Genomic DNA, 22,968 nt, shown 5'->3' with positions numbered 1-22,968 from the left:
AAATTTTTTCTCTCTTGAAATCAAGTTCTAAGCAGTTTATTTTCTTCTGATGTGAGATTAAAAAGAAAACAGAATTGTTGGTGTCTTTCTGAGACAGAGCAGTAGGGAATCTCCTGTTCTTAAGTATGAACGAAAGCTTACTTAAATTAATGCGATTGTTTGCATAAAAAGGTAAGTTAACAGAAATGTATGTGAGTTCAGTGGGTGTTAACAAAAGTTCAGGCTCTCTTCCTTACATACAGCAATACAGAAGCTGCAAAGAGAGATTTGTAACATTGACACTTGAATGGAAAAATAAGAAATGACAAAACTGATGGAATTAATTATCAGTAATTGAAAATTCATTAAAAAAATAGCCTATAAGCATAGTGTGTGCAGCCCAAATTAACTAAAAGTATAAACTTCCTGAGTAAATAATGAGTGCCTGAAGTTATCTTCCATCTGTGTATTTTGACTAGACCATCATAATTTCACTCTGAGTAACTATAAGGCACCGTTCTGATGGCAGTCATTTATGCCAGTCTAGTTTGTTTTCTCTGTGAAGCTTTTTGATGTTGAAGGTTGAATTGGTTGTTCTTTGAAGCAGCTGAAGTTGAATTTTAGTTGTTTACATTTTGATGCTGATCACCTTCATTCTCAAGAGTCAATTACAGTTCTTTACAAATAAAAATTGTGTAATTATGTATGCATGCATATAGCTAAATGATAAAATTGTCAAATATACAAATTGTACAAATAATTACTAATATCAATATAGTATTATTATATAAATTATATCAAGACAATGCATATATAATTTTATTTAGCCCAAGACCTGTAGGCAAAGGTGTAGAAGGACTTGCACGAGTTGGATCCCGAGCAGCACTTTCATTTGCATTTGCGTTCCTTCGTAGAGCCTGGAGGTCAGGTAGGTCTACTCTGTATCATAGTGCATATATTTTTCATTAGAAGACAGATGATTCATTAAAGCACGTGTGTGTATTAAATATTTGCATGAACGATAAATTTATATACGTTAGATTTGCATAATTATGTTTTATGTGGTATTATGCCCAACGATACTATTGCTGTTTGAAGCCATCCAAGCCAGTACCAATGCTGTGTTGTGCTGGGATGCTTTTGTGCTTAGGAAGGCAAATTGGGATTTCATTAAGAGAATGTGTTTTTAATGCCAAGTTTCAGAAAAGTTAGATTTGTTCTTCAGACAGAATCGATAGACTATATTACTATGTGATAGTAGCAGCTTAGAAAAGGAGTTTGGAGCAGTAGTGCGAAACTTGTGTTTAGTTTGTGTACTTGTCAGCGATTGTCAAATTGCAGAGGTTGGCAGAATTGTCATCTGTGCCACCTTAACCTACCTGTTTGTCTCAGTCTGTGCTGTTTATTCAGACGGCAGCTGTTTGATTTGCTTTTTCCAGCCAGCCCTAGTTCTTCTTATTTCCTCAGCAGATGCATAGAGGGGATGAGCTGGTTTAAGATTTGTCACCTTTCTGGATGTATTTTTTGTGAAGCAGATAGTTCTTCAGAACTCTTGCAGTCAAAATGTTTGTGTAAAAATTGAGAACTTTGTACATTTTATTAAGTAACATGTACGCTTGAGGTTAAAAAAACTCCCAAAACAAAAAACAAAATCCACAAAACATTGTATACAAGAATTTGTATAACTTCTGTTAAGATGGGAATGTAAACTAGTATTGCTGTGTTCCTTAGGTGAAGATGCAGACCTGTGCAGTGAATTGTTACAGGAATCACTTGATGCACTACGAGCTCTGCCAGAGGCATCACTTTTTGATGAAGGGACTGTATCTTCTGTATGGCTGGAAGTGGTGGAAAGAGCTACTAAATTCCTAAGGTCTGTTGTGACTGGGTAAGTTTCTGGTTTTTGAGCATTGCTGAAGTAGCTGTTAAATGGCAAACCTGAGCCTCTTAGCAGCTGATGGTATAAACAATAGTTTATGGGAAATTAAAAAGATTCCTTTCCTTTTCTAATGTTGTTATACAAGCAAGCAAAAGATACATAAACTGTTGAAATGATGCTTTTAAAATATGATTTAATTCCTTTAACTGTTTAAGAAAAATTGGGATTTGAGTACTCTGAGTCACTGAATGTAGACTTAACTGAAAAATTGTGTTTCACTAATGTAAACTATATTCACACAAAGAGTGCTTTGGTAATAAAATATATGTGTACACTTAATTGTGCCTTTCTAGTATAGTAAAATAATGTAGACTTCTGTGCATTAGGAGGGCAAATCGACTCATGTTGGACTTAGAGCACTCCCCTGCTTTTCCATGTTATTTAAGGAGGCTTAAAGTTACTCTTTTACAGTAGTTACCAGAAGTTGTCTTTTGAGTACTGGAACTACATCCTTATGGTGAATATCCTACAGAATATTTGAATTTCACCTGTGGAAAATGTTTTTCATGTTCTTAGCCTATTTAATAGAGCTATAGAATAGATAGTGAAGGTTGGGGCAATTTGAAAGCCTAGCTGCCACTCTAAAAATTGATCTTGCGTGGAATGTGTCAGCTTTTCTTCTCAGTTGCTTTCATGATTGATTTTATATTTTTCTGTAAGTTTAGTGGTTGGTGTGTTGTATATGTTTTTGGCAAGCCAGTATTGTTTCTAATTACTACTTAGTTAACGCATATATATCTTTTAAATAGAGATGTGCATGGAGCTCCCAGTACCAAAGGGCCAGGAAACATTCCATTGCAAGACCAGCACTTGGCACTTGCTATATTGCTAGAACTGGCAGTGCAAAGGGGTACACTAAGGTGAGAAGCATGCGCACTCTGATTTTTTTTTTTTAACCATTGCTGCCTGTTGGAATGGCCTGAGCCATGCCTGTCTTGAGTTTTCATGGGTTTGGGCTTAGTATAATAATTGTGGTTCAAAGCATATGAACCTTTTCTGTAATGCAGTGGTGATCAAACTCTTAGGTTAGCTAGATTGCAAAATCCACCTTTGGTATTTTGGTAATCTGTTTAAAATCGAAAGCCCTGACATCTGATATTGCTCAGCTTCAAAATGTAGAGAGTGAATTGTATGGATAATGTAAAATAATGTTTTTAGGAATGCTTATTAATAGAAGATGTCAACTTCCTCTTTCAGCCAAATGTTGTCTGCAGTTATGTTGTTGCTTCAACTTTGGGATAATGGAACAAGGGAAACAGATAATGAGCGATCTGCACAGGGAACAAGTGCACCCCTTCTACCTTTGTTACAAAGGTTTCAGAGTATAATATGTAATAAAGATGTGCCCAATACTGAGGAAGAGGTTCAGGTACTTACCCTTTGATTATTTGAAAGGGGCATTATGTTGGTATCAAATTTCATTTGGCTGGCTAAAATAATTATAAAATTATCCAAACAAAATTTAAATTTACTTTCTTAGTAGTGTTTTTCATGTAAGATGTATATATACCACTGTTGTTTGGTTTCATGTGTAACTGCACAGTTAATTCGGTTTCTCTTAAACTTGTCAGATACTCAGCATGTCTAGGATGTATTGTGTATCTGTATGTGTAGTGGCATAGAAATACCTTGACTATTATTCTGAGTGCTCTTTTTTCTTTTCTAGCTCCTGACTTACCCTCTGAGTCCAAATGAAAGTTTTCTAAGGTATCTGACTTTACCACAGGACAATGAGCTAGCAATTGATCTGAGACAAACAGCTGTAGTGATCATGGCCCATTTAGACCGTTTGGCCACTCCATGTATGCCTCCACAGTGTAGCTCTCCTACATCTCATAAGGTATCTATTTGCAATGTCCAAGTAAGATGTTTTTCCTAAAAGTGTAACTGATTTTCAATTTGGAAGGAAAACAACTCCTAAGATTCTTCAGATTTCTTTTTCTTTTTCACAAGGTAGCCTTGAGTTGCCTAGATTTGTCTTACTTTGGTATCTTCTGTTACATCAGTGTCTTTGCCATCAGCCTTGGAGTACAATTGTGTTGTTTGTGAACCATTCTTTCTTATCACAACACTATGGCTAATTCTGCCATATTTTGAGCTGTTCCCTGTGTTTATCGGAGTAAATGCTCAAACCCAAACTTTATAACTGGTGGTGGTGGTGGGGGGTGTCTGATGTATTAAAAAAACAAAACAAAAAGTTAAATTTCCCAACTTGAAAAATCTCTGAAAATGTACTGTAGATATTTATAGCTTATTTAGTAGCAGACTAAACTGAATACATGTAAGTTTGTTTCTGATAACTTCTAAAAGGTATGCTTTATTGACTACTGGCAGTAATGACTCACAGATTGGAGCATATAAAGGTTTAAGAAATAATCTGCTATCTGCATTTTATTAAGTTGTGTATTTCAAAATTAGTACTTACAGAATTTCTTATTTTCTAGGGCTCTCTGCAAGAGGTCATTGCTTGGGGTTTAATAGGTTGGAAATATTATGCTAATGTGAGTGGTCCAATTCAGTGTGAAGGACTTGCCAGTCTTGGTGTTGTGCAGGTTGCCTGTGCAGAGAAACGTTTTCTAATATTATCTAGGAATGGACGAGTTTATACACAAGCGTACAACAGCGATACTCTGGTGAGAGTTCTTTACATGTTTTAAGTATAGTGATTTTGATATCTTGTATTGAGTTGATTAAATACATCTGGTTTCTGTAATTTCTGTCAGGCTGGAGGTTATGAACACAATGATAATTGCTTTCATTGGTATGCTGGCCTTGGCAATAACTGTCGAAATTGGCAGATGCAAAATGGATTTTATTTCAGTGGTGTAACACTGTGCCCAAACTGTGTAGTTTCTCAATCAAAACTATACTGTAACAGAAACATCTATCACTAAGATTGCCTATAAGATTAAGATAAACACCATTTCCATATATACTGAAGCCCTCATAAGGATGGGAACAAAATAACTTTAGAGCATTGTTTTTGTCAGACTCGAATAGTAGGTTTGACTCTTTTTTTCTTTATACCTTCACTTCATTAATTTGAGTGTACAGTTTTGATAAAGCCTTAGGAAAACTGTACCTAATTATTCTGTGTATCAGCAAGTGATGGAAAATATAAGCAGTATTTGTAAGTGTATTGCTTTTGTTTGTTTCACAGGGACCACAGCTGGTGCAGAGTCTAGCTTCCAGAAATATTGTGAAGATAGCAGCACATTCAGATGGGCATCACTATCTTGCTTTATCAGCAAATGGTGAAGTTTTCTCTTGGGGTTGTGGAGATGGTGGAAGACTAGGCCATGGTGATACAGTGTATGTAATAAAAATAATCATAACATTGATTTGCTGGTGTTCTGAATTCATAGCAAAAACTTTCTAGGTGTGTATACAGGACATTCAGTGTTAGTCTGTGTTATCAAACAGAAATTGCATTCTCCCTGAATGTTTTCTCTGCCTGTAATATTCCCAGTTCTGTATTAATGCTACTTTCTGAAATAGTTGTAGATAGAGGGTGTAGTAGTGGTTGCACTGCTGCTGGTGCTAGTGCTCTACTGTTACTAGGCCTTTTATTCATGGTTTTGTGAATCCACAACACATTTTCTCTAGGAGCATTGACTCAGGTGTCAGAGTGGGGTCATCATTTCCTTTGCAGTCATGTTGCATATATAACTTCTTTTTTCCACTTTGTTAAACAATAGTATTATTGTTCTGCTTTTGTGTAGGAGCAATCTTATGCAGGGATATTCTGTAGGGGGTGTACATCATTATATTTTAGAGGTTTTAAGTGTCTTCCCCCAGTGCTGAATTCCCTATAAAGCAAGGGAATTATTACACAAGGGTTAGCAGTGTCATGAAGTTAATTGTTCAGATATAGCAATTAAAGATATGCCCAGAGCCTGGAGAAGGATCACGGGTCAGCAGGAAAGCACCTGAAGAGCACCACAAAGGAATTCCAGCTACTTCAGGCCATAAATCAGCTTCATCAGGGGCCCAACTTAAATGCCTCTGTACAAACACTGTAGCATGGGGAATAAACGATGTCTTAGAGACCTGCACATGCCTCCATGATCTTACTGGAGACATGGTGGGATGGCTTCTATGACTACAGCATTGGAATGGAAGGATACAGGCTCTTTAGGAAGGACAGGCAGGGGAGACAAGGAGGGGGTGTCACCCTCTATGTCAATGACCAGCTGGATTACATGGAGCTCTGCCTGGGGATGGATGAGGAGCTGACTGAGATATGGGTCAGGATTAAAGGGAGGGCAGGGACAGGTGACATTATAGTGGGAGTCTGCTACAGACCACCTGACCAGGAAGACTGAGCAGATGAGGCCCTCTATAGACAGACAGGAGCAGCCTCACACTCACAAGCCCTGGTCCTCATGGGGGACTTCAGCCACCCTGATAACCTGCTGGAGGGGCAGCACAGCAGGGCATAAGCAATCCAGGAAGTTCCTGGAGTATGTTGATGATAACTTCCTTCTGAAGTGATAGAGGAGCCAACAATGAGAGGTGCGGTGCTGGACCTTGTTCTCACCAGCAAGGAGGGGCTAGTGGGGAATGGGAAGCTCAAGGGCAGCTATGGCTGCAGTGACCATGAAATGGTGACGTTCAAGACCCTTAGGGCAATGAGAAGGCTGCACAGCAAGCTCACTACCCTGAACTTCAGGAAAGCACACTTTGGCCTCTTCAGGGACCTGCTTGGTAGAGTATCATGGGATAAAGCTCTGGAGGGAAGAAGGGCCCTAGAAAGCTGGTTAATATTCCAGGATCACCTCCTCCAAGCTCAGGAGCGATGCATCCCAACAAAGAGGAAGTCAGGCAAAAACACCAGGAGACCTTCATGGATGGGCAAGGAGCTCCTGGACAAACTCAGACATAAAAAGGAAGCTTACAGAGGGTGGAGGCAAGGGCAGGTAACCTGGGAGGAATACAGAGAAATTGTCCAAGCTGCCAGGGATCAGGTTAGGAAAGCTAAAGCCCTGATAGAATTAAATCTGGCCAGGGACATCAAGGACAACAAGGAAAGCTTGTATTGGTACATCAATGATAAAAGGAAGATTAGAGAAAATGTGGGCCCTCTCCAGAAGGAAATGGGAGACCTGGTTACCCGGGATATGTAGAAGGTTGAGGTACTCAGCAACTTTTTTGCCTCAGTCTTCACTGGCAAGTGCTCAAGCCACACTGCCCAAGTTGCAGAAGGCAAAGGTATGGACTGGGAGAATGAAGAACTGTAGGAGAAGATCAGGTTTGAGATCATCTAAGTAACCTGAAGGTGCACAAGTAAGTCTGTGGGTCCTGATGGGAACTCGTGGAGAAAGTTGCAAACCACTATCCATCATATTTGAGAAGTCATTGCAGTCTGGTGAAATTGCCATTGACTGGAAAAGGGGAAACATAACCCCTGCTTTTAAAAAGGGGAAGGAGGAAGACCTGGGGAACCACAGGCCAGTCACTCTCACCTGTGTGCCTGGCAAGGTCATGGAGAAGATCTTCCTGGAAACTGTGCTAAGGCATATAGAAAATAAGGAGATGACTGGTGACAAGCCAGCATGGCTTCACTAAGGGCAAATTGTGCCTGACAAATTTGGTGGCCTTCTACAATGAAGTTACAGCATTGGTGGATAAGGGAAGAGCAACTGACATCATCTGCATGGACTTGTGCAAAGCATTTGATGCTGTCCTGCACGACAACCTTCTCTCTAAATTGGAGAGACATGGATTTGACAGATGGACCACTTGGTGGGTAAGGAATTGGCTGGATGGTCACACTCAAAAGAGTTGTGGTCAGTGGCTCTGTCCAAGTGGAGACTCGTGATTGAATGGTGTTCCTCAGGAGTTGGTATTGGGACTGGTGCTGTTTAACATCTTTGTCGGCGATGTGGACAGTGGGATTGAGTGCACCTTCAGCAAGTTGTGGATGACACGAAGCTGTGTTGTACGGTCAGTGTGCTGGAGAGAAGGGATGCCATCCAGAGGGACCTTGGCAGGCTTGAGAGGTGGGCCCATGTGAACCTCATGAGGTTCAGCAAGGCTCAAGTGCAAGTTCCTGCACATGGATTGGGGCAATCTTAAGCACAAATATAGGCTGGGTGGAGAATGGATTGAGAGCAGCCCTGAGGAGGTGAACTTGGGGGTGTTGGTTGGTGAGAAGCTCAACATGAGCCAGCAATGTGTGCTTGCAGCCCAGAAAGCCAACCGTATCCTGGGCTGCATCAAATGTGACCAGCAGGTTGAGGGAGGTGATTCTGGCTCTCTGCTCGGATGAGACCCCACCTGGAGTACTGTGCTCAGCTCTGGGGCCCCTAACGTAAGACCTGTTGTAGAGGGTCCAGAGGAGGACCACAAAGATGATTGGGGGCTGAAGCACCTGTCCTTTGAAGACAGGCTGAGAGTGTTGGGGTTGTTCAGCCTAGAGAAGGCTCCAGGGACACCTTAGAGCAGCCTGCCAGTTCCTGAAGGGAGCCTACAAGAAAGCTGGAGAGGGACTTTTTACAAGGACATGTAGTGATAGGACGAAGATTAATGGCTTTAAACTGAAAGATGGTAGATTTAGATCAGATATAAGGAAGAAATTCTTCCCTATGAGGATGGTGAGGCAGTGGAACAAGTTGCCCAGAGAAGTTGTGGATACCCCATGTCTGGAAGTGTTCAGGCTGGATGGAGCTTTGAGCAACCTGGTCTAGTGGAAGGTGTCCCTGCCCATGGTAAGGTGTTAGAACTAGATGATCTTTAAGGTCCCTTCCAACCCAAACCATTCTATGATTGTATGATTTTTTTTTTTTATAGTAGACAAATATTTTTAAAAACACTGCATTAATTTAATTGGAAATAGAAATCAAAGGCATTACTTCAGCGGTTTATATGTTGTTGAACAATCTGAACTTAATTTTTGGCTTGTAGCTCTATTTATATCTTGATACTTCAGTCTAGTAATAAGGTTTGCAGGTAGAATTGCAGCAGTTGTTTTCCAACAAATACGTCACACCTTTTATTATCTACTCATCAGATCATCTTTTGTGAAATATGCCACCTTCTCTTTAAATAGCCCTCTGGAGGAACCAAAGATGATATCTGCTTTATCTGGAAAGCAAGCTGGGAAGCATGTTGTTCATATTGCGTGTGGAAGCACCTATAGTGCAGCCATTACTGCTGAAGGAGAGCTTTATACATGGGGACGAGGAAACTATGGCAGGCTTGGTCATGGTATGTTACTTGATACCTTAAAGTAAATAGTTTGTGAAAGAATTGTTTAGTGCTTATCTCAGATGATCTTTTGTCCAACTTGCCTAAAGCTGATTTGAGAAACATATATGATTTCACATGAAATAATAATGGGAGGAATTGTCTGAAAACCACTAAATTTCTATGAGTTCTGTGAAAATAAGCAGTTGAATTGAGAAGAAAAATCTGCATTGTTCTCTGTTCCCTTCCTTGTGAAGCAAAGACTATTTCATGAGTTCAATCCGTATTAGATACCTGAGAAACCATATGGGAGCTTAGTCATGATGTTCAAATCTGAAAACAAAACCAATCCAACACCCACCACCCCCGCACAACAAAACACCCAAAAGCAGTCAAAAATAAACCAAACAAAAGAACCTACCGGGCCTTCTTGGTTTTGCTTCTCACAGAGCTACTTTGTTTTTAAGGTTCTAGTGAAGATCAGACCATCCCAATGCTGGTCACAGGGCTGAAAGGACTCAAAGTTATTGATGTGTCCTGTGGGAGTGGAGATGCTCAGACTCTTGCAGTTACTGAAAATGGTTAGTAGCAAAATATAACTTAACACTTTAAAACAGCTTACCTTTTCTTCCTTACATTCTGAAGATATTTATACTGCAGACATTATGCTTTATTCTGGTGAATTCTATAAGAATTTGAAGCTGAAATTCCTTTTGGGGAATATGTGCATTTATACATTTTGCATATAATGTATGCAGATATATTTCCATACATAAATATGTAATATGTTCATTATGAAAATGCAAATATATATTTCAGTTTATGCTATGTATAGTTTAAATACTCATGTAAATATGTAATATACACACTGAATATTACATATATTTACATATGCATCTAAATTTTAGTGCATTATTATATAAGTGCAAGTAACTCATGTTGTCACAGCAGTCAAAATTTTGAGTAGGAGAGTTGTTGTTGTTAACCTCTGGGAGGTGCCAAAGAGAGGCTGTATCGGAATCCTGCTTCCCAGCATCCCTGAGCAAGGTGCCTAGGCTGAGACAGATTCAAAACCTGAATTTCACTGTGTGAAGTTAAGCCCCAAAGTCATCCCTTAAAAAGCACGTAGCTCTTGGAAGCTAGTTGTTCTTTTAAGATATTGCTGGTTATGGTGATGTGCAGTATTGAAAAGCTGAAAGGTTTGCTCATGCAGGAAATGGAAACCCAGCTTTCAATTTTTCTTGTGTTCCTCTTTGTCTTCTTGCATGCTTCCATTACTTATCAGAGTATCTGAGGGACTAGCTTATGCAAGTAGGGAACATAACCGCATCAGAGTGTAAAACAAGACTTCCTTTTTGGATGTGCATGGGTTTACCATTCTTGAAACAATTTTATTTCACGCAGAATGACTTGACTTAGATTCAAGACTTAGATTTAGTAATATATTTCAAAAGAACATGAAAGGCAATAGGACTTTTAATTTCATTTTGTGGAATGGTTAAATGACAGGAACTGAAAATTAAGAAAACTGATTTTGCAGACAATTTGGCCATTTGATGTAAAAAAAGATTTTGCAAGTTTTTACAAATAACACCTTACAATAAAAGAAGGCAGTTTTTAACTAAAGATCGTACTACAGGCTTGATTTGTAGTAGATCCTATACTTCATAGGTTTTTAAGAAGGACTTTGTGTATACTGATGAATTTTCAGTGCATGTTACCTATTACGTTTTTTATATTTAGTTTTATCAACGTGAAAACTTCTCGTATCTTTTTTTTTCTTACTATCATGAACTATTAGAAATTAATTCACAACTGCTGTTCTTAGATTACAATTTGAAAATTGTGCTTATTATAGAATCTCAGATTTTTAAGAACGTGCTTGTCAAAACATAACTTCATTACATGAAAAAGCAATACAATATTTTTTGATTTCTTTCCCTTGATTTAAAGGTCAGGTATGGTCTTGGGGTGATGGAGATTATGGAAAACTGGGAAGGGGAGGCAGTGATGGTTGCAAGACTCCTAAATTGATAGAAAAACTTCAAGATCTGGACATTGTGAAAGTACACTGCGGAAGTCAGTTTTCTATTGCTTTAACCAAAGATGGCCAGGTCTACACCTGGGGAAAAGGTGACAATCAGAGACTTGGGCATGGAACGGAAGAGCATGTTCGATATCCCAAACTGCTGGAAGGCTTGAAAGGTAATTGTCAGAGCTGGAAATACTCTGAAGTTATTTTTACTATTGTTGGAACGTTTTACCAGACACTAATGATCTCAGCGTTAAGAATGATGGTACCATGTACTCTGTCACGTTTTATGCTGGTTGCATTGAACAAGGGAATAGTGCAAATTTCCCATCACTTCTGCATTTATACCTTAGAATTCTAGCAGACTTAGAGCCACTATGACTACTTTAAATGCTGCTTGTCTTGTGTTCTCTGTATTCTTACTGCTTTTCTTTTATTAGGTTCACAGAGATGCTTATTTAAAACATGTATTTTTGCATTTTCGTGCAAGTATATACATATAATATTATAAGCTTAAACTAAGGCATGCGAGTGGAATAAATGAAAATCACAGGCAACAAGTAATGTTGCTAAAGTTGTGTTCATGCCAGGACTTTTGACTAGTTGGTAACAGAGTGAAGATCATTTCTTCCATTTGTGAGAAACTTGAGGTTCTGTAGGGGAGGATGAGGAAGAAACCTCTTTTATTGCTCTGTCTTTCCTAAAATTGTTGTTCATATAATGATGAATGATTTAATTGAAAGTAACTTCTGAACTAATGACCACAATATAACTTTACAGTCTGTTCATAGATGGGGAGATCTTTTATAAACCTTTCCTGAAAAAGTATCTAAGTAGAAGGGATATAAAACAGAGATTTTTTTTTTTAAACTTGCAAACTTTTGTACTTAAGCTGTCTCTTAAGAATCTTTAAATATTTGCTAGGTTTTTCTTTTTCTGTACTCTTCCAATCCACTACTAAGGATTGGAAAGGTGAGACTCTTGACATCCATAACATGTTCGTAGCTAAGTATGGTTGTAACTAGCACAGTTTTCCTTCACTGATATTTTTCTGTTAATGATTGTAATCTTTTAAGTTATATTTTCAATATTTGACTTCTCTATCAGGAAAAAAAGTGATCGATGTGGCAGCTGGATCTACCCATTGTTTAGCACTGACTGAAGACAGTGAAGTGCATAGCTGGGGAAGTAATGATCAGTGTCAACATTTTGATACTCTGCGGATCACCAAGCCAGAGCCTGCAGCTCTCCCAGGGTTAGACACAAAGCATATTGTTGGAATTGCTTGTGGGCCTGCTCAGGTAAGTTTTATTTTGGAATTGTTAATTGTGGTTTGTCTTTGTCTGTCACTGAGACTAGTTCTGTACACTAATCCCAGTCCCTCTTTCTGTGCTTGCATGACTTTTCTTATTCTTGTTTCTTATTCTGAATAAATGAAGGCTTGGAAGAAATAAATCCTGTGCTGTTCCTCTGCCAAAAGGGAATGGATAACTAGGGTTGCTTCTGTTGGGTAGTCTGAGAAGTAGCTATTTACCCGTTTTGGTTTTTTGTCTGGTAGAGCAATTGAAGAGTTGTCAAGCAGAATGTTTCCTGCAGCAAAGGTAGTGAGGTAACTGGACTGGTATAACAGCACTTTGGAAAATGTGATAAGAGTTCTTTTCTGGGATTGGTAGGGTTTTATGTACGTTTACAAGGGTGCAAGTGGAGGGTTCTCTTCAACAGATGTGCTGATATTATTTCTGCATCTGCTATTACTACTGTTTGAAGGCAGATGTTAGCTTTACGCTCCTATCTCTAATCAGTGTCATCTTATATTTGGGAAATAACTGTTGAACTTTGTTTCCATTTATAGAGTTTTGCTTGGTCATCATGTTCAGAATGGTCAATAGGCTTGCGGGTGCCTTTTGTGGTGGATGTTTGCCCCATGACATTTGAGCAGCTAGATCTTTTACTAAGACAAGTGACAGAGGGAATGGATGGCTCCTCTGACTGGCCCCCTCCTCAGGAAAAGGAGTGTATGGCTGTGGCAACATTAAATCTTCTAAGGCTTCAGGTACCTTTAATTTCTCTCACATTGAGCAGTTATTGAACTAAATGTTTCAGTAAGTTGCTTGGATGAAAGTAGCGGACTTACTGTGCTTTAAAACGTTTTTATTGATTTAAAAAGTTAAATAAGTACAAAATAACTTCCTACTGTTTCAAATTTGGCAGCTAGTGATTGTTTTTCTTCTCAACGGCTTTTGGATCTCATTAAAAATGAACTATAAAAATAAAATGTAAATGGCTTAAGCCTTGTATACTCACTGAATAAGCATATACACTCAGGGATTTTGAGCATTTCTAAGAACTTTAAATATCATTTTTAAGAGTGAATATCCTCTCTAGAAGGTATCTGACAGTGACTGAGGATGTGCTGCTTTTCCTAGCATACTGTAGCAAAGTAGAAACAGTTTAAGTTATTCTATAAGTTATTATAGTTCAGAGTATTAGGGGATATAGTTAAATATGGTTCATCATCTTTGAGTATTAGTTTAAATTCAGTATGTTTTTGGGCAAGCCAGTGTTTCCCTTTAATGTTGCAAATTTACAGATGAAAATTTGTATCTTGGTCAGTAAACTTACTCAATTGCTCCAGGATTTACTTTTTTTTTTTTTTTTTTCCAAGTTCACATGTCTACTTAATTAAAATTTGCCTCTTTTTTTTTTTTTTCCTCTCTTTTTTTCCAGCTTCATGCTGCCATTAGTCATCAGGTGGATCCAGAATGCCTTGGCTTAGGTTTAGGCAGTATACTGCTCAATAGCCTGAAGCAAACAGTGGTAACATTAGCAAGCAATGCTGGTGTTCTTAATACTGTGCAATCAGCTGCTCAAGCAGTGCTGCAGAGTGGATGGTCTGTGCTACTACCAACAGCAGAAGAGCGGGCTAGGGCTCTCTCGGCACTCTTACCCAGTGCAGGTTGGTCCTGAGATTTAAACCTATTTGGTTTGTGCTTGCGTTTCTAGTCCATTAATAGCTGCTTCCATTCTTAGTTTCAGGAAATGAAATGAATGTAAGTCCAGGCCGTAGATTTATGATTGACCTCTTGGTGGGCAGCTTGATGGCTGATGGAGGCTTAGAGTCTGCACTAAATGCTGCTATTACTGCAGAAATTCAGGTATGTTTCAGCAGCTTTGCAGTTCTGTATAAGCAGAATAAGATGATGTATCAAGTGTTTTCTGAAGTTTGTGGATTGATGTTATCCTCCTTTGACCTGAAATTTGAGCCAGTGTTTGTATGGAAGCATGAAGCATATTCTCCTTTTTAGTAGTGTTTCTTTTTGTTGCCTAGAGTGATGATTTCAACATTGGTAACAAACCTTTTCATAAAGCTCTGTAATAGGAGCATAATTTTACAAAGTGCTTTGTACCTTTCTGTGGGATTCTTGAGTTCTTCATTTCCTTGATTTCACCCATATTTCTCCAGCTGAAATTTCAGCCTTCTTACTTATGAATTCAGAATGAATGAATTCTTTGCAGCATCCCAAATTTCCATAGGTTCCATTTCAGACTGGTTCTAATGTTTAACAGATGCTGACTATTTATATAAAAAGATGAACGAAACATTCTGTATATACTGCCATCTCCATTAACCTCTCAGAGTTGGGACATCCTCTGCACAGAGTGCTTTAAATTGCCATATCTATGTATGGCTGTGAAAACAAAAATTTTTTTAATTCTTTCTAGTATACTTCTGTGATTTCTCTCCGCTGTTGGTAAATGGGGAGGTTTATGATGCAGAGGAAATGCATGTATTAAGTTTTGCTTTAATGCAAAGTCTAGCATTAGGATTTTCTGTTGTATTTGAAGACATGCAGGACTTCTTGATTCTTAACCAAGTCTCCTAGGGCACATTTACATTATAGCATAGGTTGGAGAAGTCTGAGTCAACTTCAGATATATGCTGAAAGTGATCTAGGTGGTAGCATGCGGCACTGTGCAGGTTAATTTACATTGTCTAAAGCCTGGATGAATTTGTCTCCAAAGACTTCTGTATGACTATAGCTCAGTAGCAAATCTAACCTAGGTTCTTCTGCAGTGGACTGGCTTTGTTACTTTTATAAATGCAGAGTAAACATGCCTTCAGTTGTGAATTGTGCAGCAGCTACTGGCATGTTTAAATATACAAAGAACAGAAATCAATGAACTTGGTTTGGTGGAAATTGAATTTGGAGTTTGTCTACTCCTGTTTGCTTTCACACACCTCCCCGACCCCATTTTTTTTTTTTCTTGTAGTTGTTTACAAAAAAGTGTGCCCATGTGATTGTTACAGAATATATGATATTTGTCTGGTAGGAATTGTTTCATTTCTGGCATAGGTAAAAGTAACTTGATCTTGTCATCATGAATACTTGTTAGTAAAATGTTTCATAATCACAGTGGCAGTTTGTGAGTTTTCTTTAACTTGACTTACTTTTTTAGGATATTGAAGCAAAAAAAGAAGCACAGAAAGAAAAAGAAATTGATGAACAAGAAGCAAATGCATCAACACTTCATAGGAGTAGGACTCCATTGGACAAAGACCTTATTAATACTGGAATCTATGAATCTGCAGGAAAACAAAGTTTACCATTAGTTCAGTTAATTCAGCAGTTACTAAGGTAATTGCTTGGAACTTGTCTTTTATTTTGTACGGAAGATCTGTTTAGATGTTTTATGAACTGCTCAACTAAAAAATGACTAATTTTGGTTAGCAAATACATAGTGTCCTGCTAGCATTTTAGCTCCTCAGAATTTAAAATAATGAACATTCTCCTAGCTTATCTGTGGTTTTGCTATTTTATGTTTGCTAAGGAGCAGAGTTCTACACTTAATTACCTGATTTAGAAAGACTTACTGCCTTGCTTTGATGGATTTTGATACTTCTTCCTGTACTCTGAAAGTCTGTGTAAGAAATATAGGACAAACATTCAAAAGCCTGTCCTTACGAAGTATGAGAATCAGCACAAATTTATTTAGAACTGAGTGTTTTGCCCTGTTTAGTTAGAAATCAATATTTTGCCTTAAGGAGGCTGTAGCTGGGGCTATAAGAGGGGCAGAAACATGAATTTTAAATTCTTGACACTCAGAAAGAATTGTGAATGCATGACCAGTAGGGTGCTGAGAACAAAGCTTCTTTCTGTCAGCTACAAAGTACTTAATATGTAGCAGGAAGTAATTATGAGATTACTAAGAAATTTATTATGCTTTTTCACTTAAGTGTGATGGTAACCATGTAATTTCATCGGTACTGAGACTCTTTTGAACCACATAGTATCATGACTTTTATTGCAACCTTTCAGTGAAAATTGTCAAATTATGTTTTCTGTAGCAAGTGATGACAAAAAATACAAAATTGATGTATTTTATGAATCCTGTTAAACAAAATGCCTCCACAAAAACTGTTGACTTTTTGGGTACAATGGTGCAAAGAAGGGAACATCCTACAAAGAAACCTTGCATAGGTTTCGTATATATTTGTGTGATATTGTAGCAAAATCTTAATCTTTGTTTCTGTGGACTGTCCTCACTATGAGGTCCCTTCAAGTACAATACTTTTATACCAATTAGGAACATCGCTTCACAGACGATAGCCAAACTAAAAGATGTTGCTCGTCGCATTTCTTCCTGCATGGACCATGAACATTATAGCAAAGAAAGATCTGCTTCTCTGGATCTGTTGCTCCGTTTTCAACGTCTACTTGTTAGTAAACTTTACCCAGGAGATTGTGTTGGGCAGATTCCTAATACATACAGTAAGTTATTGTAAAAAAAAAAAAAAAAAAGCCCCACCCTCCCCAAGCATTTCTGTAATAGCTGTTTTACAAGATAGCAGTTTCTTATTTTAATTTATCTTCTTGTCTCATTCACCAGCCTAGCTGCTGAGTCTGTCTGAAAAGTGTTTAAAAGTAGTTTCTTTAAACTGTTTTCTGTAAAGGAAAGAAAGTTTTAAAAAGATGTGGTTTCTTAATTCAGTGCTAATACTGAGTAGCTACATTTCAGAAGAGTCTGAGAGTTTTTGAAATCTGTTTCTTAAATATGACTCTGTGATGGTTTTCTGTGTTCTTCCTCCTTATTATACAGGTCCTGACCTCTTAGGAGTTGGCTCTTTACTGAAGAAATACACTGCTCTTCTGTGCACGCACATTGGTGATATACTTCCTGTGGCAACCAGCATTGCTTCTACTGGTCATAGGCATTTTGCAGAAGTATCTCATGTCGTGGATGGAGATTTAACAGGTAGGTTTTTCTTTGCAGTCCTCCTTTCCTTCTCTTCCACGAAATTACAAAGTTATATTGCAGATGTTCTTGAAAGTTCTAAATGAGTAAAAAAGAGTCAATTTAATCTTTTGATTGATGGGAGCGAAAGAGGGCAAATTTGATGGGGAGGGCAAGAGCTTTGTACTAAAGCAGTAATAGAAGGCAGAATGTATTGCTTGGTGATTTGCTTCTGTGATGCTATAAATGTAGGCCTTGAATTCAATCTGAGTATCTTTTATGTTTTCTGTGTTTTAGGCATTCTTCTTCCAGAACTGGTGGTTTCTGTAGTGCTACTCCTCAGTAAAAATGCTGGATTAATGCAGGAAGCTGGTGCTATCCCTCTGTTGGCTGGCTTGCTTGAACATCTAGACAGATTTAACCATTTAGCCCCTGGAAAGGAAAGGGATGACAATGAGGATTTAGCATGGCCAGGAATAATGGGTATGTACTACTAGCATCTGGACTACTTATTTATGTTTTCAAAAAGTAGTTATATAAAAATGGTGACTGTTCATGAACCACTCTCAGGAGGGGAATTCCACTTTACAGTACAAATTTTTATTAACCAATTCATATGGCAGTCATATGGCAGTATTTATTTCTGTCAATAAATTCTTAAGTTCTGTATAGAGTTAGGATTAAGCAGAGAACAAATGCAGCTGTTTAAAGAAGTAGTTCACATCATTCTGCATCTTGAGTGTGCAAAGTTGCAGTAAAAACATGAGTAGTACATCTACACATTTTGTTACTACATTCTATCTGTAACGTGAAGGGAGAGTAATATGAAAGCTTTGAAATAAGGAAGTTTTCTTTTCCCAGGGCACTTCATGATATGAGCTGTGTCTGGGATGAAAAGAGAAGCAGAAAATGCGCATTTCTCACTGCGAGCATTTTACTGGTGGAGGGAGGAATAAAACATGGTTGGCATAACCCAAGAGAGCTAAAGGTCACGCTGCTAGACAGTAGTGTGTTGGGGAGAGCAAAAACTGTGTGAAAATTCAGTTACTGGTCTAATAGAGCAAACTGAGATGAAGGCACATGTGTGTGAACATTACTCTGATGTTTCTTGCCTGGATGAAATGACCTTTGGTTTGAAATGATTTACTGATATGTAGATTGGAAGAGCTGTAACATGTATGTAACCTTCCTTCTTTTATTTAAAAAAAAGTCAAGATTTAGACTGAAGTTAAGTACACAGCCAATGCCTTGTAGGCAAGCATGTGACAAACTGAAGTAATTTGGAGGGAGAACTGACTAGAGCAGAACTGACTAGAGCAGTGATTTGCCAGAACATCGATTGTTCTGCTCCACCTCCAAACAAAAGAGCCATATAGATGGGCAATGCTAGGTCTTTGACAGTGTGACATTGGAGATTAGTGCATAAAAGAATACAGCATACAGACAATTTAATTGCATAATACGGAACATATTGATAGCTGTTTTGACTTTTGAGCATGTAACAAGACAAGCAGCCTTTGAATAGAAGTGAAGAATTTGGTTAGGCAACTATTAAAAGAATGTTCAGAAATTACTTTCTGTTTTTATGTTGGTAAATTCTCCGTTCTGTTTTATACCTGTAGGTTCATTTTTTACTGGCCAGAGTTGCAGAAATAATGAGGAGGTGACACTTATACGTAAAGCTGATCTAGAGAACCACAACAAAGACGGAGGATTTTGGACAGTTATTGATGGGAAAGTGTATGATATAAAGGACTTCCAAACCCAGTCTTTAACTGGCAATAGCATACTTGGTGAGAATCAACATCTGAACTAAAGACACAGATTACTTCTGTTTCAAAACTAGATGGCATAAACATGTTTTTAGATATTCTGCTGACTACCTCATTCTTTCATTAGCTCAGTTTGCAGGTGAGGACCCAGTTGTTGCTTTGGAAGCTGCTTTGCAATTTGAGGACACACGGGAATCAATGCATGCCTTCTCTGTTGGCCAGTATATGGAGGTAAAATGTTACATATTAACGTATGCTCACTTTCTAAAGTAAAGTATTGCTTTGCTTTCAAAATTCTTGTTGAAGCTCAGTTCTAGCTTTCAACTCCGGTTTCTTTTGATTAGCCTGACCAGGAAGTGATTACAACACCAGATCTCAGTACTTTGTCATCACCTCTAATAGACACAGAAAGGAACTTGGGTCTTCTCCTTGGACTGCATGCTTCCTACCTGGCAATGAGCACACCACTTTCTCCTCTGGAAGTTGAATGTGCCAGTAAGCAGAACTTCATTTTGAGCCTAAATAAGTGATAAATACAAGAAAAAGATACAGGCCAAATAAATTAACTGGAAATCTAGCACGTCTTTAGTTTTGCTGTCTTCTTCAGAAGGTCTTTATTCTTAACATTAATTATCACATTCATCAAGGTCCAATAATTTATCAAGATTTAAATGGGGATTAGATAATTTTGAACAGTTAAATATCTAGAATTTTATAATATGCAAGATAAAAAGAATATTGGAAGAGAAAGGAGACTCTGTGTAGCACAGTTGTCTCACTAATTTGTGCTCAACTAAGAGTGCCTGAAACATCTGTTGTTGGATTCTGTCCTGTTGGGTATCTTAATTTGGTGAATAGAGGCTATAATTCAATATTAATCACAGCAAAATAGCTAACGCCCTATTATCTCTAAACAAGTGATAGCTGCCCTGTTACTTAATTGTTTCTTATTTGCAGAACCCTTTTTTTTTTCCTGTGAAAAACTTTCAACAAATGAGGACCTGCTAAACCTTGTTTGAAGCTGTGTATAAATCTTACTTGAGGGAATTGTTGAGTCTTGATAGCTTAATCTTTCATCAGAATATACATTTGTGTTTTTTTTCTTTTAGAATGGTTGAAGTCATCTATCTTTTCTGGAGGCTTGCAAACTAGTCAGATTCATTATAGTTATAATGAGGAAAAAGATGAAGACCATTGCAGTTCACCTGGTAACACTACACCAAATAAATCAAAGCTATATACACATCGATTAACTCTGAGTGACCATTCACAACCTTTTCTCCAAGCTATTGCAGATAATAATATTCAGGATCACACTGTGAAGGTAAGCCCTCAGTAGTTCTGTTCACAAAAAAATGTTGCTGAAGGGTGACAGTGGTGGCCGAAACAGTTTTATTGGTGAAAATTCTCCAAAAGTTATAACAAAACAATTGAAAACACTACTTCAGAATGACTTTTTCTGAAAGGAGTGGTTGAGTACTACTAATGGATAAAATTTGTGTATTTCACTTGTTATCGTAACTACAGTTTTTTCTTTTGAATTTTTGAGTGTGAGAACTAAAAAGTTTAAATGTATTCTTACAAAAGAAATCACTAATGCATTACTTTCCATGTCAACTTTTAATAGTATTGGCAGACGCTGCTCACCTCCAGTTGAACTAAGATGGAGTTTTCTTTGTCAAAGTGCAAATGTATTTTGTGTGTTAGGTGCATGTATGCTTTTGCCTTAAAGTCTCTTTGTGCCTTGGGGTTCAGGTTTCACCTAGTTGGAATTGTGGGTATTATGAAAACCCCTAAGATTTACATTGATCACTGTCTTCTGTAATACCTTTAGTTTTTCTAACCCTTTGAGTTCAGGTCCTTTATGAAAAAAACCCAAATTAAGTCCTTGGGAGGATAGGGTAGCAATAATGAGTCGGGAGAAGACAATTGAAAATAGTTAGGTGACCTAGCTATCTCAGGAATAGATAAAAACAGTAGTAGCTTTGATCCTTGAGCCATGTTGCTCTTCATGCAAGAAGAGTGATACAGGGTATTCTTTGTAGTACTGGGTTGCAATTGCTGTGTATTAAATAGTGCATACTGCATGGTATATCTCGCTCCTGAATGTTAGTTCAGATTGTGGAGGTTATTCAGTGCTACTTAAATGCTAGCTGCAGTGTTTTAGGTCCTTTCATTGTATTTGAAACCAAAGTTAAATAGAGGCTGTTGTGTGTTTTTGTAGGACTTCTTGTGTCAAATAGAGAGATACTGTAAACAGTGTCACTTAACAACACCAATCACATTCCCTCCTGAGCATCCTGTGGAAGAAGTAGGACGTTTGTTATTATGTTGTCTTCTGAAGCATGAAGATTTGGGTAGGTAGGCTTGTGGTATAGCTGTCCCAGAATACATTTTGGACTAGTTTAAAATCTGCTATGGATGATTTTGGAAATGCATATTCAGAGATTGTCTTTTCCCATTAAGGTCATGTAGCACTGTCTCTTGTTCATCCCGGTACCCTTGGGGTTGACCAGGTAAAGCACAAAACCTTACCAAAATCAGTCGTGGATGTGTGTCGTGTTGTCTACCAAGCAAAATGCTCACTGATTAAGGTAAGCCTTTTACCTGCTGAAGTTTAGGTTATTTTTCATTTGAAGTGTTTTATTAAAAGGTTATAGATTGTTCATTTTATTGTGTATTAAACAGTAACTTGTCTTTCAATGCCTTTTCTAGACCCATCAAGAACAAGGACGTTCTTACAAGGAAGTTTGTGCTCCTGTCATTGAACGTTTGAGATTTTTATTTAATGAACTACGTCCTGCAGTTTGCAATGATCTCTCTATAATGTCTAAATTTAAACTTCTCAGCTCCTTGCCCCGATGGCGGAGGGTAGCTCAGAAAATAATTAGAGAAAAAAGGAAAAAAAGAGGTAAGACAACTTTAACGTGTTTTCTTTGAAACAATGAAAATCATCTCATTCCAAATTTTGTTGCTCTATATTTGAGACTCTTGTGAGCTAAAGCATCAAAGCCATTTGCTCTCTGTGGCATTTGCATGACTTTCTCTAAATCTGTGGTTACATGTCAATTCCTACAGCAAAAACAGGCAGGCAAGAGAGTCAAGTTTAGATAAGGCATGCTTCTTGTGTTCCAGCATATTAAAAATGATCCATCAATATCAGTCCATTTGAATTGGTTTTAGTAAAGGTTAACTAGAAGTGGCACTTACTAAAAATCATGTATTATTAAAGCAGTGCAGTCAAAGAACTGTTTAACTGGAAATAAATTAATGTGGTGAACAAACACTGAAGTGCTTTTGAAGTTGGTCTTTAAAGATAAAAGCATATTTCAGATATTACCAGAGCTAATTTGATAATAGTTGGACATAGTGCTCACCAAGAGTACATTTCAATTTTGTTACAGGCAGAACTTAAGCATTCTGTATGCTTAGGTTATCATGCAAACCTGAAAATGTGACACTGTAAAATGTTATCAGATTACCTGAAAGAATAATTTTTTTTTTTTCTAGTGCCAAAAAAATCTGAATCTGCTGATGTGGAAGAATCCAAAATTGGAAACGAAGAGAGTGATTTAGAAGAATCCTGTGTGGTACCTCACAGTCCTGTACCTATAGATAAAAGGCCCATACCAATCAAATCACCTAAGGTGGGATACTAGATTTTGAATCAACCTTGCAAATAAAAACAACAGGAAGAAATACTGGCTAAAGCATGATTGCTATAACTTGACATTTAATATTCCGATAACAGTGTTTGGGATATGTAATTAAGGATGGCACATCATTTTAGTGAAACCTGGAAAAATGAGCTTGTGTAGTGCATA

At 37.8% G+C, this 22,968-nt stretch overlaps 1 protein-coding gene across 1 annotated transcript in view; it reads left to right on the top strand.

Moving 5' to 3' along the window:
- HERC2 (HECT and RLD domain containing E3 ubiquitin protein ligase 2) overlaps window positions 1-22,968 on the top strand; it is a 98,290-nt gene that overhangs the window by 12,569 nt on the left and 62,753 nt on the right. The window contains exons 4-29 of the mRNA XM_010281953.1: window positions 807-907; window positions 1,711-1,867; window positions 2,668-2,778; window positions 3,116-3,287; window positions 3,585-3,758; window positions 4,363-4,551; window positions 5,079-5,230; window positions 8,970-9,127; window positions 9,574-9,687; window positions 11,060-11,311; window positions 12,246-12,439; window positions 12,991-13,191; window positions 13,866-14,094; window positions 14,169-14,293; window positions 15,597-15,775; window positions 16,725-16,909; window positions 17,238-17,393; window positions 17,670-17,855; window positions 18,995-19,165; window positions 19,272-19,375; window positions 19,489-19,639; window positions 20,254-20,468; window positions 21,369-21,501; window positions 21,611-21,738; window positions 21,860-22,055; window positions 22,655-22,791. Coding sequence (XP_010280255.1) covers window positions 807-907; window positions 1,711-1,867; window positions 2,668-2,778; window positions 3,116-3,287; window positions 3,585-3,758; window positions 4,363-4,551; window positions 5,079-5,230; window positions 8,970-9,127; window positions 9,574-9,687; window positions 11,060-11,311; window positions 12,246-12,439; window positions 12,991-13,191; window positions 13,866-14,094; window positions 14,169-14,293; window positions 15,597-15,775; window positions 16,725-16,909; window positions 17,238-17,393; window positions 17,670-17,855; window positions 18,995-19,165; window positions 19,272-19,375; window positions 19,489-19,639; window positions 20,254-20,468; window positions 21,369-21,501; window positions 21,611-21,738; window positions 21,860-22,055; window positions 22,655-22,791 — 4,270 coding nt within the window. The remainder of the gene's footprint in view (window positions 1-806; window positions 908-1,710; window positions 1,868-2,667; window positions 2,779-3,115; window positions 3,288-3,584; window positions 3,759-4,362; window positions 4,552-5,078; window positions 5,231-8,969; window positions 9,128-9,573; window positions 9,688-11,059; window positions 11,312-12,245; window positions 12,440-12,990; window positions 13,192-13,865; window positions 14,095-14,168; window positions 14,294-15,596; window positions 15,776-16,724; window positions 16,910-17,237; window positions 17,394-17,669; window positions 17,856-18,994; window positions 19,166-19,271; window positions 19,376-19,488; window positions 19,640-20,253; window positions 20,469-21,368; window positions 21,502-21,610; window positions 21,739-21,859; window positions 22,056-22,654; window positions 22,792-22,968) is intronic.

This window comes from Phaethon lepturus, unplaced genomic scaffold (genome assembly GCF_000687285.1).
Source record: "Phaethon lepturus isolate BGI_N335 unplaced genomic scaffold, ASM68728v1 scaffold17932, whole genome shotgun sequence".
NCBI classification, from domain to species: domain Eukaryota; kingdom Metazoa; phylum Chordata; class Aves; order Phaethontiformes; family Phaethontidae; genus Phaethon; species Phaethon lepturus.
Note: the sequence above shows the minus strand (reverse complement) of the source record. Positions and strands in the feature narration are given on the sequence as shown.